Raw genomic sequence first — 14,580 nt, 5'->3', positions numbered from 1 at the left:
CCTTGGCCCCAGGTCAGGAACCCCGCATTCTCCCTCTGCCCCCACCTCTCAGGGGGAAACTCTCCTCTAGGGACACCAAAGCACATCATTTCCTGAAAGGAACGCTGCATGCAATTGCCATGGCCTGAGAGTATGGGAGCCTCAAGACAGCTCTAAACTGTGTGACCTCCTTCCCAGAAATGCCCCAGGCAGTGAAGGTGGAGCCCAAAGCTCCCTGGCTCAAGTAGCCCAGCGATTCCTAAGAGCTCACGCCGAGGCTGTACACACTCTCCTCAGGTGCTGGGCAAGCTCCTTAGTCTCCTGTTCGCCCTGTTTCCCCTTCACGGTGCACGTAAGGGCCACCATCTGCTTTGTGTGATTACGTGTCTGATGGACCCTGTGTGTTTGGCCACCACTGATATTATTCTCAGGATCGCCCCATAGTAGGTGCTTCATAATTTTGTTAAATGAATAATGAAAGATAATGATCCATATTGGATGGTGTGCAGATTCCTAGGGAGAAATAAAATATCCCTTGATGGGAGTGAAAGAAAGGTGAACGGAGGATGCCCCATTAACTGCCACCTGGGCTTCAAGTCAGGAACCCTGATTCCAGTTCTGTGGTTGCCGCCTGCCAGCTGGGAGAGCTTTGACAAGACACTTCAACTCTCTGGCTTCAGTTTGCTCTCATTTAAAATGGATCCAATAAGGCCCAGTTCACCAGATCGATGTGAGGATTAGAGAGAAGGCATATGAAAGGCCCACGGGAACTGTGAAGGTTACTTATGATTTTTATGACTGTACAAAGGCTGGATTTAGTTGACTTGGAAAAGGGACATACTCAGTATGTACAAAAGGACTAGGAGAAAATAATGAGAAGAATGGGATCTGATTCTTAAAGCATAACGCGAATAAAGTGGGGCTGCCTTGAGGTCCACCTCAGCACAGCATGACACTCAAGAGGTACTAGCCTGTCATCCATAAGCAAAACAAACCAACAAGCTACTGAAAAGTTTATGAGACCTTCCAGGGAACTGAGGCACAGCACACCTCTGAGCTGTCTCCCTGTCTCCTCCAGTCTCATAGCTGCCCGAACCTTTTCTCCCATTCTTCAAGCAAACACACTTCCCACAGAGTTTCTCTCAAGATTCATCCCTTGTAGGCTCTTTGCTCTCTCCCTTTGTGTCCCCTGCCTTTCTGTCCTGAGACTCGCTCTTGAACTTTACAGTTCACGTTCATGGAGCCTGTTTGGCTTTTCCAGCTCCCCTGATAATCTGTCCTGCCTGCAAAAAGAGCCCAGAGGTGGGCATGGTCATCCACGTGAGGCAGGAGGGGAGGGCTGTGCCCACTCACACATTAGCGCTTTTCTGTCCCTGTCGCTAAAAGAAAGGGAGGAAAATGGTATCTTTTAAAAACCACTACCAAGGCTTACTATATTTCAGGTCCTGTACATCCATTATATCATTTCAATCCCACAGCTGCTCCATGAAAGATTACAAGCCATTAGCACCACTGGTGGAGGCTAAGTAGCCAGCGCAGCAGGGAGAGAATCAGCAGAAATAGCAGAATCAATATGCAAAGCAATAAAAAGGGTAAACCTGCAGAATGTAGGGTACAGAGAGGGAGAAAAACGAGAGGCAGCCTAGAAGTGCTTACCAGCGGTGAGTGATGCTAAATCAAAACATAAAGATGGTTGCGTGCTACTTAATATGGTCATTGTGAAACTGCAGGGGCCTTTACAAATAAGATTAGATACAGGATTGGCGTGCTGGGGTAAAAGAATGGGGGATGGGAAATGAATGGCCCAATCTTCATTCTCATCTGGGTGAGTATTTTTCTCCAGGCCAAAGTGAATGTCTTGTTTCTGGGCTGATGTCACGTGAATGAAAAAATATATGAACAGGGACTTCCATGGTGGCGCAGTGGTTAGCAATCTGCCTGCCGATGTAGGGAAAACGGGTTCGAGCCCTGGTCCGGGAAGATCCCACATGCCGCGAACAACTAAGCCCATGCGCCACCAACTACAGAGCCTCCCTCTAGAGCCCACGAGCCACAACTACTGAAGCCCATGCGCCTAGAGTCCGTGTTCCGCAACAAGTGAAGCCAACGCAATGAGAGCCCGCCACACCACAACGAAGAGTAGCCCTGCTCGCTACAACTAGAGAAGCCTGTGTGCAGCAACGAAGACCCAACGCAGCCAAAAATAAAAATAAAATTAAAAGTATATATATGAATGGTTTTGTTTCATTTTATGACTTTTCTTCTGTGGAGATGCTGGGCTACCCTACTCCTAAGGATGAAGGGAGGTATATCGAAATGGCCAGGCCAGGGTGACAGAAATTCAGAAAAGCTGACATCTTCAGGCATCAGACATGATTCTTTTTTTTTTAAATTGGAGTATAGTTGCTTTACAATATTGTGTTAGTTCCTGCTGTACAGAGAAGTGAATCAGCTACATGTATACCAATAGCCCCTATTTTTTTGGATTTCCTTCCCGTTTAGGTCACCACAGAGCACTGAGTAGAGTTTCCTGTGCTGTATGGTAGGTTCTCATTAGTTATCTGTTTTTTTTGGTGTGTGTGTGGTACGTGGTCCTCTCACTGTTGTGGTCTCTCCCGTTGCGGAGCACAGGCTCCGGAAGCGCAGGCTCAGTGGCCATGGCTCACGGGCCCAGCTGCTCCACGCCATGCGGGATCTTCCCAGTCTGGGGCACGAACCCATGTCCCCTGCATCGGCAGGCGGACTCCCAACCACTGCGCCACCAGGGAAGCCCTAGTTATCTGTTTTATACATAGTAGTGTATATATGTCAATCCCAATCTCCCAATTCATCCCACCCTCCCTTTTCCTCCCTTGGTGTCCATATGTTTGTTCTCTACGTCTGGGTCTCTATTTCTGCTTTGCAGATAGGTTCATCTGTACCATTTTTCTAGATTCCACATATATGCATTAATATACGATATTTGTTTTTTTCTTTCTGACCTACTTCACTTTGTATGACAGTCTCTAGGTCTATCCACGTCTCTACAAATGACCCAACTTTGTTTCTTTTTATGGCTGAGTAATATTTCATTGTATATATCAGCGGTCCCCAACCTTCTTGGGACTGGTTTCGTGGAAGACATTTTTTCCATGGACTGGGGGGAGAGGGGGATGGTTCAGGCGGTAATGGGAGCGAGGGGGAGCCGCAGATGAAGCTTTGCTCGCTCCCCTGCCGCTCGCCTCCTGCTGTGCAGCCCGATTCTTAACAGGCCGCAGCCCGACACGGGTCCATGGCCCAACACCCTAGATGATATATGTGCCACATCTTCTTTATCCATTCATCTGTCGATGGACAGTTAGGTTGCTTCCATGTCCTGGCTATTGTAAATAGTGCTGCAGTGGACATTGGGGTACATGTGTCTTTTTGAATTATGGTTTTCTCAGGGTATGTGCCCAGTAGTGGGATTGCTAGATCATAAGGTAGTTCTATTTTTAGTTTTATTTATTTATTTATTTTTTTGCGGTACGCGGGCCTCTCACTGTTGTGGCCTCTCCCGTTGCGGAGCACAGGCTCCGGACGCGCAGGCTCAGCGGCCATGGCTCACAGGCCCAGCCGCTCCGTGGCACGTGGGATCTTCCCGGACCGGGGCACGAACCCGTGTCCCCTGCATCGGCAGGTGGACCTTCAACCACTGCGCCACAAGGGAAGCCCTATTTTTAGTCTTTTAAGGAACCTCCATACTGTTCTCCATAGTGTCTGTATCAATTTACATTCCCACCAACAGTGCAAGAGGGTTCCCTTTTATCCACACCCTCTCCAGCATTTATTGTTTGTAGATGTTTTGATGACGGCCATTCTGACTGGTGTGAGGTGATACCTCGTTGTAGTATTGATTTGCATTTCTCTAATAATTGGTGATATTGAGCATCTTTTCATATGCCTTCTTGCTGAATGTGTTGAGGATTTGTTGGTTGGGAGCCCCCAACCAACCTTACAGTGTGTGATGGGAGATGGGGAATGAGTCCCAGGCCTGACCCAGAGGCCCCTTAGGCTGGGCTGCAGGAAGGTTAGGGGGGTTGGAGCTGGGTTTGGTCACTTGCTTCTGAGAAGAGTTCTGGCCAGTCCAGGACCTGACACCAATGGCACATATTCTCCACTCCCTCGGCCCCAGATGCAACCTCCTAGGCAGCAGAAGCCAGCAAGAGAGCCTGCTGGATGTAAGCACGAGGCAGCTCTGGCCACTGGCCCTGCCAGGGGGAGGCTTACCTGCAGGGACTTGTCGTACCAGCGGTTGGCCCCATTCTTGCTGCAGCCTCCGCCGTGGAGGAGCTGGAGCGCCCTGTTGGTGTCGCTGAGCTCCATGCCTCCCGGGGCATCCAGGCACACCAGACAGATGCAGCGCTCGATCATATCCAGAGAGTCCCTGTTGGTGGAGTCTGCAGGGAAGGCAAGCACGGCCTTACTTAGCACCTGCCCTGCCCCGGGCCCGGGGTCCCCTCTGCAGAGCCCCACATGCCACAGGCGGACACACGTATGGACACCCAGATCTTGAGCCAGTCCTGAGTCCCCCACCACCCCAGGAGTTGGGCCGGGAAGTCAGCCTGACTGTCCTGAGCTTCTATGCTAACCCCAGGGGCCAGCTCACCATCAGTGTCCCTGCAAAGGTCCTGCCCTTCAGCTGTAGCCAGTTCTGACCCCAGATGTGAGGTCACTGGTCCTGCCTGCCAGGATGAAAAGGGGTGGTGTGGGACCTTCCCCGTAAATGTTAGACCCTCGGGCCAGCCTGTGCCAGAGAAGGAGCTCCAATTCCCCCATCCAGCGGTACCCTCCACTCACACCTGAGGCCCATATCTGGCACATAGGCAAGTTCATTTGTCCTGAACTATAATTTTCAAACATTAGTTGCCAAAATATTTTAATTAGTCAATTTCACATGAAAATCAGAAGTAAGGGAGTGAAGGTGTTGTTCTCCCAGACCCCTCCCACCACCATCACCCCAGCTGTTGTTTCCACGCAGAGGGTAAGTGGAAGGGCCAGGTTGCCCCTTAACCTATATCCAGATGAGATCACTGGGGCAGTTTCAGACACGTAGAACTCATCTAAAAGCCACTGTGTTGTGCAGGAGACACGTCACCAAGGGAGCCTGACTCCTCCATGGGGGACACTGGGTATGGAGTTCCTCCAGTAATAGAGCTGGGCCGGCCAGATGGGCTGCCCCAGGCAGCTTCCTCCAATAAGCACAGGAAGATTCACAAAGCCTGCCCAGCGGGGCCTGACTGTGTGCTGCTGTGTATCCCTTCTCCCAGTCAGGAGTCTTTACTGTGGTGACAGTATTCTTTTTCCACCATCCCACACAGGGTGTGCGGGCATCAGGACCCGATGGCGAGGGATGAACATCACCCAGACCTCCTGACCTCTGGGCTGGATGAGGTGCAGGCTTACAGCCCTCCCCCAGCCCCAGTGTGTTCTATGCATGAGAAGATGGAGTGCCTGTTATTTGGAAGCAAAGGGGCATTACGTGGCGTATTCCAATATCCATACCCCCTTTAGTCATCGAACTCCTGGTTTTTAGCTTGGCACAGGGACGAGCAGCACTACAGCTACATTTCCTGGCTCCTCTTACAGCTGGGGGAAATCATGTGTTCAATTCTGCCAACAAAATCTAGAAACACTATATGACAGCTTCCAAGAAACCTCCTTAACTACAACTAGCACATGCTCTTTGCCCTTCTTTCCACCTTCCTCCATCCTGCTGCCTGGAACACAGGTGTGATGGCCAGAGCTCTAGCCTCCGTTTTGGGCCAGGAGGCTGTGGGCCACACCCTTGGGGTGAGATGGAAGAATCCTAGCCACCTATCAGCTCTGGAGGGCTCAGTTCTCATATATGTGAGAGAGAGAGGAAGAGAGAGAGAAATCTCTATTTTTTTTAAGCCACTATTATTTTGGGTTTTCAGTCACATGTGGCCAAATCTAATACTAACTTATACAGTCTGGTTACACTGGATTCACATCTTCACACTGCAGGAATTAGCTGGAGCTGAGAAGCTGCGCCCTTGGTTTGCCCCAGTCCTCTCTCATTTATTTAACCCTCTTGTCCCTGCAGTTATTTAAGTACAAGATCCCTGTCCAGAATGCTATTCTCTGTGTCAGGGAGAAACACTCTGGGGGCTGAAGATCCCTCCAAGAAGGCAGTCGAGCCCCCTCTCAGCTCCCTCCTGTCTCAGCATTAATGCAGACCCTTGGGCAGCCCTGGTCCTGGGTGCTGGCTCTGCTCTTTCCTGCAGTCAGCTCTGTGCCCCTCGATTCTGAGCCTGGACTCGCAGCCCTCTGCTTCTGCAGCCACAACTCCTCTCCCCTCCTGCCCCTCCCACTGGAACCCCAGGGACTGCTGAATCAGAACTTCTCTTTTCAGAGCTCTCACCCCCACCCCAGCCCCCAGCTCTGGAGCCTTCTTTCCTTCCAGAGCCTGAAGCCAAGAAATATACCCATCGTGTGTCATAGTCGTCTGGAATCTGCCTTCCTGAAGTCCAAGGAATGTGTGGGAGCAGGTACGGCTTCCACACCCTCAGGCTCAGGTCTCCCTGTGCTGTTCGCCAGCCAGGTCCTGCCCATGGGTTGAGCTAGGCCCAGCAGCACCTTCCCCAGTCAGCGGGAGGCTGAGTACACAGCTGATGCTGCCAGTGAGGACCACAGCTGGACTCTGCCCATCCTTTCCTCTGTCCAGTTAGGGGCCTGGAACGGCCATCGAGAAAGTCCTGTCTGCTCCTCCCTCCTCTTGGCCTCACCCCAGGCTCTCGGGGCTGCTTTCCTTCCTGGCATAGGCAGCCTCGAGTGAGGCAATCCCTGAGACCCTCCCTTGGGTCTCCTCAACACCTACTGGGCACACAGATGCTAAGGCCACCTGTGCAGTCCCCGCCATGCCAGGGTGATTTCTCCAGGATCGTGAGAGGGGTCCACAGACGCCCTCGAGTGAAAGGAGCCTGCAGTCCCCACTATCCCCTTCCTCCCTCCTCTTGCAAATCCTGGGGGAAGGAGATGTCTCTCAGAGGAGACCTTCTAGCCGGCGAACGAGGCTAACCAGCAAGCCAGCCCACCCTCGGCTCTCCCTTCCCCGCTTCCTGTCTAGAATATGGATTTGGGGAGCCCTGGGAGTTCAGGATCCCTCTTGACTCCTATGGGTCCAGGATGACTCATCACCTTCCACATGGCCTCTTGGACTTTCCTGCCTCATCTGATCCACATCAAGGTTTTGGGCCATGACCTGGGGACTGAACGGCAAACGAGACACCATTGTGCTGGGGGTGGGGTCGGGGGTGGAGAACTCCCCTCCGCCCTTCCTTAAGTGTGATACAGTCACCACATCACCCTCTTCGACCTGAAACAACTTCTACGGCCCACAAGGAAGGATCCAAACTTCTCAGCGTGGCTCCTGGGCTCCACTGCTCGCGTCCGCTGCCCCTCCGGGTCGCCTGCCCTGAATCCCTGCATGGACCTCAAAGGAGCCTCCTGTCACTCCCAGTCACCTGTGCACATTCATCCCCTCACCATCACGCAGGCTGCCCCCTGTGTGGGGGCCCTTCTCCTTCTCTGCCTATCAAAGCCCTACTGGTCAAATCCTCCCAAGTTCCCTAACCCTCTCATGGTACCGACCCTGCGCCCGGCGTGGGTGGGAGCAGCCCAGAGAGCTCCTGCCCTCCAGGACGCGTCACACCGGGAACAAGCCGGCTCGGCTGCGTGCTCAGGGCAGATGAGGACCCTCTGCTCGCTCCATGTCACCACCACCTCCTAGCGCTCTGTGCATGACCCTACAGTGCGTGACCCCGTCACGCCCCAAAACCCTGTCACCGACAGTCCAGCTCCAGGAGCCCTGATCTGGCCCCCTCTTCCCACGCCTTTGAGCTCACAGAGAGCAGGGCCTGGGTCCCCAGCCCAGGTGGGCACAGGAAAGTGTCCATGGCTGGCAATGGACTTGAGTGTGCATGGATAGGTGAGGCTGAGATCTGTGGGCACAGCTCAGAGAGGGAGCTCAGAGGAGCCCAGCCAGCCCCTTGAAAGTCAGGAAACCACTACCTTTGGGGCATGGAGCTTCATGGGATGGAAGGGATGGGGGAGAGATGGAGCCAGGAAAGGGATTCCTCACTCTCTGAAAAGCTTCCCACCCTGCCCCTCTCTGCTCCTATAGGAGTCCCTGCCAATGGCCATGGTGCCTGGCCCTGCACTGTGTGCTATTCTGGGGGTCCTTTGGGATCAGGGTGGCTGGGGGCTTCAAAGCACGGGAGGCCTTGGCTAGGCCTGGGTCTGATTCAAACAGGCGGAGAGGAAGGGAGATAACAGTGCTGGAAAAGGCTCTGAGGCTAGGCAGTAGACACCCAGGCTTGTGGGTGGAGCTTGTCAGTGATGCCTAGCCACTTGGGGAGGGCCTGGGCCTGGGGACCATGGGCAACCCCGATGTTACACACGTTGGTCCATGTCTCAGTGAGCTCTGAGAGCCCAGGCTTGGTATTTGCCTATGAAACAGCCCCAAGGCCAGTGTGGAGTGGGCAGGCTGCAGCTCCCCAGGAAGCCCACGGCAGGCCTGTCCATCTCAGAGGCTGGGGAGCAGGTCTGATGCCGCCTCTATGCAGAAGAGTGGGAGTTTGGCACTCTCTTTCCCAGCCGGGTGACCTGAGGCTGGCAGCAAAAAAGGCATCAGTGCCCCAGCCACCTCCAGGCAGGAGAGAGGGACCCCTGAGGAGGGGCTGAACTATCACCACTGCGTGCAGGTTGAGCAGGGCCCCGGAGCGCAGCACCAACCAGCGGGAACTGGGTCCCAGCTCATTAGACAGAGTGAAATGGGAGCAAGACAGCAGAGCTGGGATGCCAGGTCGCCTTGCAAATGAACTCCCTGCATACAAGCAGCTGATCGGTCAAATACTGACAAGTTTATCGTGTAAGGCAGAAAATGAACTACACCCAAACTCATCCACCATGACTCTGGCCCAAACGTAATGGAAACACGGGGCAGTGGGCTGGAGACACACGGCAGGAGCCATTTGTCTTGTGACATCCTCATCGAGCACATGGAGGCTCGTTTAATGTGGTAAATCAATCTTCCTCAAGGAGCCCCTGCTTAATAGGTAGAAGTCGGAGTTGAGTAATAGGAGGAGCTGCCACCCATGCCTGGGGGGTTGACAGCTTCCGCGATGCAGAAATTCCAGAGGCCATGCGGCCTTGGAGGGCCCTGGAGCTTCTGTTAGAGGTTGAAAGCATCCAGACTGTGACTAAGGTGAGCAAAGATAAAATGAACACAGCACCTCTGCCTTTAGAGGGCTGCAGACCCCTCAGGTGTTGCTCCCCAACACATCCACCTGTGCACACGCACACACACAGATAGACACACAGCCCTCTGGGATCTATTCCCTGGGAATAGATAGTCTGGGAGATGGAGGCACTGGGTTCCTTCTCAGACACTTAGAGCTTCTAAATATTTGTCAATCACATCTGAGCATCTTTCCTCCGCAGATAAAGGAATCACAGCTCCTTTTGGGAGGGAAGTCTGCCATCACACCTCTCAAATTCTTCTCTACTCAATGGCTTATGGGGTGATCTTTATACTCCCAGCCCCTAGAGGCTATGAGGAGGCCAACAAAAAGTATGTCCAAGCTATATTCTATCTACAAGAAACTCACATCAAATATGATGATATAGGTTGGGTGAAAGGAAATGGAAGAGGACATATCCAGCAAATATTAATGAAAAGAAAGCAGGAGTGGCTATATTAATATCAGATTAAGTAAACTTCGGAGCAAAGAAAATTACAAGAGATGTCGAGGGATATTACATTAAAAAAAAGGTCAATCTACCAAGAAGACATAGCAATCCTAAATGTGTATCTACCAAACATACCTCAAAATATGTGAAGCAAAAACTAACGGAACTGAAGGAAAAAAGGACAAATCCACAAGTGTATTGGAGACTTCAACACCTCTCTCTTGATACTTGACAGAACAGCTACAGAAAGTCAGCAAGGATATAAAAGAAATTAACAACACCATCGACCAACAGGATCTACTGATAGAACACTTCACCCAACAACAGCAGAATGCACATTCTCTTCAAGTGCCCTTGGAATATATATGCCACAGTAGACCATATCCTAGGCCATAAAACACCCTCAACTAATTGAAAAGAATTGAAATCATACAAAATGTGTTCTCTGACCACTGGAATCAAGATTTTTAAAAACAGCAGAAAAATAAATGTTCCAAACAGTTGGAAACTAAACAACACTCTTCCAAATAATCCATGGGTCAAAGAGGAAATCTTAAAGGAAATTTAAAAAAAAACATAGAAATAAATGAAAATAAAAATACACCATATCAAAATTTGTGAGACACAGCTAAAGCTTTGTTGAGAGGGAAATGTATAGCACAAATGCTGACATCAGAAAAGAGGAAAAGTCTCAAATGAAAAATATAAGCTCTCAACTCGAAAACTTAGGGAAAAAAAGCAAAATAAACCCAAAACAAGGAGGAGGAAAGAAATAACAAAGAGCATAAATCAATGATATTGAAAACAGGGGAAAAAAGAAAGAAAATCAATGAAAAGAAAGCTGTTTCTTTTCAAAAATCAATCAAATCTCTAGCAAGACTAACGAAGAAAAACAAAAGAGATAAAAGACGTACTATCAGGGATTAAACAGGCACATCACTATGGATCTTGCAGATATCAAAAAGATAACTTTTCAGAAATACTATGAACAACTCTACAGACATAAATTTGACAACTTAGATGAAATGGACCAATCCCTTAAAAAGTATAAACTACCACAATGCACCAAATCTGAAACAGATAATTTGGAGACCCTGTAATTATTAAGGAAATTGAATTTGTATGTTTAAACTTTCCCCTCCACACCAAAATCTCCAAGCCCAGATGGTTCTAGAGAAGTCTACCAAACAGTTAGGGAAGAATTAACTTCAATCTACACAATTTCTTCCAGATAATATAAAAGGCGGGAACACTTCCCAATGTTACCCTGACACCAAAACCAGATAAAACAGTACACCACTGCCACCACCCCCAAACACATGAAAAAAACAACCAACTACAAGACAAATAACCCTCATGAATATAGATACAAAGATAGTTAACGATATATCAGCAAATAGAATTAAGCAACATATAAAAAGAATTATACACTGTGACTAAGTGGGGCTTATTCCAGGGATGCAAACCTGGTTCAATATTTGAAAATCAATTGATGTAATCCACTGTATTAACAGACTACAGAAAAATCACATGATTATATCAATTGATGAAGTGTAAGTGACAAAATTCAACATCTTGTCATGATAAAATCTCAGAAAACTAGGAATAGAAGGTAATTTCCTCAACTTCATAAACAGCATCTACAAAAAAAGCCTATAGCTAACATCATACTTAAGGGTGAAAAGACTGCATGCTTTGCCCCTACGATGAGGAACAAGAAAGAATACCCATTCTTACCACTGCTATTCAACATAGTACTGGAAGTTCTGGCCAGCACAAAAAGGCAAGAAAAGGGAATAAAAAAGAAACATACAAGAAAGAAAAAACAACTGCCTATTTTCATACTACATGATTTGTCTATGTAGAAAATTATAAGGAATCTACCAAAAAAACCCCACGTAGAACTAATAAGTGAGTTAGAAGTTCACAAGGTACAAGATAAACATACAAAAATCAATTGTATTTCTGCATACCAGTGACAAGGCAGGAACACCAAAATTAAAAATACAATGTGATTTAAATCATGCAAAACAAATGAAGTACTCCAGTGTAAATCTAACAAAACCATACAGGACTTGTATACTGAAACTACAAAGCACGAATGCAAAACTTCAAAGATCTAAGTAAATGGAGAGACATACCGTATTCACACGTTGGAACACTCAACAGGGTGAAGATGCCAATTCTCCCAAATTGATATACAAGCTTAACACAGCTCCCATCAAAATCTCAGAAGAATTTTTGTAGATGTAGACAAGATTATTCTAAAATCTATGTGAAAAGGCAAAGGAACTAGAATAGCTAAAACAATTTTAAAAAACAATAAAGTTGGAGGAGTCAGTGTATCCAATTTAAAGACTTACCACATAGTTACACAGCCAAGAATGTGCAGTATTGGCAGAGAGATGAACACATAGATCAATGGAAGCAAACAGAAAACCCCAAAATAGACTAACACAAATATGTCCATTTGATTTTGACCAAGGTGCAAAAGTAATTCAGTGTAGGAAGAATGGCCTTTTCAACAAATATTATTGGAGTAATTGGACACTCATAGGCACCCCTCCTCAAAAAAGCTTGGATAAAAATCTCGTATATTAATGCATATGTGTGGAATCTAGAAAAATGGTACAGATGAACTGGTTTGCAAGGCAGACATAGAGACACAGATGTAGCGAACAAACGTGTGGACACCAAGGGGGGAAAGCAAGGCGGGGGGGATAAACTGGGAGATTGGGATTGACATATATACACTAATATGTATAAAATAGATAACTAATAAGAACCTGCTGTACAGCACAGGGAACTCCACTTCGCTGTATAGGAGAAACTAGCACAGCATTGTAAAATAACTATACCCAAATAAAAAAATATTTTTTAATCTCATATCTTATAAAAAATTAATACAAAATGGATAGTCAACTTAAATGTAATATTATAAAACTTTTAGAAAAAAATAGGAGAAATTCATCTTTGGGATCTCGGGCTAGGCAAAGAATTCTTAGAGTTGATGCCAAATGTATGATCCATAAAAGAAAAAATTGATAAATTGGATTTCATCAAAACTAAAAACATTTCCTTAGTGAAACACCCTGTTAAGAAGACGAAAAGATAAGCTACATATTGGGAGAAAATATAAAGCCACATATCCAATAAAAGGCTAGTAAAGAATATAGAAACAATTCTTAGAACTCACAGTAAAAAGAAAACCCCAAAACCCCAAACCTGAACCCCAAACAATCCAATTAGAAAATGAGCAGAAGACATGAAATGATATTTCCCAAAAGATGACCTCTAGAGGGAAATTAGCCATGAAAAGACATTCAACATCATTAGTCATAAGAGAAATGTAAATTACAACTATAGTAAGATCACTACATACCTATCAGAAGGGTAAAAAAAAAAAAATAGTGACAATCCCAAATGCTGGTAAGGATGCAGAGAAACTGGATCACTTATACGTTGCTGATGGGAATGTAAAATGGTACAGTCACTCTGAAGAACATTTTAGCAGTTTCTTGAAAAATTAAGCATGCAAATATCATATGACCTAGCAATTTCATTCCTGAACATTTTTTTCTGAAATGAAAACTTATGATCACACAAAAACTTATACATATATGTTCATAGTAGCTTTATTTGTAATAGCCAAAAAATAGAAACAACTCAGATATCCTTCAATGGTTATATCACTCATTGTGATATATCCATACTGTGGAATGCAGTATGAACTATTCACACATGCAATAACCTGGATGAATCTCCAGAGAATTATACTGAGTGAAAAAGCCAATCTCCGCAGGTTACATACTGCATGACTCCATTTATATGACATTCTTGAAACAACATCATAGGAATGAAGGATAGATTAGTGGTTGCTAGGGGTTAAGGAGGGATGGGGCTGGAAGGGAGGTGGGTGTGGCTATAAAGGGAACAGAGGGATCCTTGTGGGGATGGACATGTTCTGTATCTTGACTGTATCAATGTCGATGTCCTGGTTGTGATATTGTAAGATTTGCAAGATGTTACCATTCGGGGGGAAAATGGTACAGGTGAGTTTATTTCTTACAAGTACATGTGCAATTATCTCCAAATAAGTTTAATTTAATTTTTTTTTAAAAGTCAGGAGCTAAGAATTTCTTTCCTCTGGGTTCTAGCCACCTTTCCCACAAAGGCAGATTTAAAGAGCTATCATACTTCCAGAATATAGGGGAGAGGTGGTGAGTGGAGAAGGTCAGGAGATACAAAAAAACCCCAAAACCCCTTAGCTGCCTTGTAACCAAATATCATAGTGCTGGTCATAAAATGGACGGTGAGGGCCAGAGAGATGGCACCCAGCGAGAAATGAAAGAGGACAGGTGTCTGGAGTGTGTGCACACAGAGCATGTGGTATATGGAGAGCCTGGGGGAGGCAAAAGAGCACCCCAGAGTCAATAAGGGTTAGGGCTCCACACAAGGACTATAGGCCATTCAGTCTGAGGCCATGGGCCACTGTCACTGACTGCAAGGGCAGTGCCCATCAACAGGTGTCCATTTTCAGTTCACCGGAGTTTTCCAGAGAGGCTGTGGGCTTGGGCAAAACATCCCCAGAGTGTTTCCCCCAATCTAATAAGAGTTATCCCTTAGCGATCACCCTCTGTGTGCCAGGCACCAGGCCACCAGCTTTGCATCCCCTTGGTCCTATCCATGGGTGGGGCTGCTATTTCCACATCCTGGCCTAGGAAGCCAGGCTCCAGGGCACAGTAGTGAGGCACAGGTCAAGCTCAGGCCTCTTGCCTTGGACCACATGCCTCTCCCTGCCTGGATGCTCTCATCCATAAAAGCCTTCATGCTTCCACCGTGGGAGGGAGGGGTTGGTCCCAAGAAACA

At 47.5% G+C, this 14,580-nt stretch overlaps 1 protein-coding gene across 1 annotated transcript in view; it reads right to left on the bottom strand.

The window, feature by feature from the left end:
* The window catches only part of CHAT (choline O-acetyltransferase), a 50,305-nt gene that overhangs the window by 14,200 nt on the left and 21,525 nt on the right, over positions 1-14,580 (bottom strand). Inside the window, 1 exon segment of the mRNA XM_032608521.1 lies at positions 4,228-4,397. Within this exon segment, the coding sequence (XP_032464412.1) occupies positions 4,228-4,397 (170 nt within the window).

This window comes from Phocoena sinus, chromosome 16 (assembly GCF_008692025.1).
Source record: "Phocoena sinus isolate mPhoSin1 chromosome 16, mPhoSin1.pri, whole genome shotgun sequence".
Classification (NCBI taxonomy): Eukaryota; Metazoa; Chordata; class Mammalia; order Artiodactyla; family Phocoenidae; genus Phocoena; species Phocoena sinus.
The sequence above is the reverse complement of the archived record's forward strand: the minus strand, read 5'-3'. Positions and strand labels throughout refer to the sequence as shown.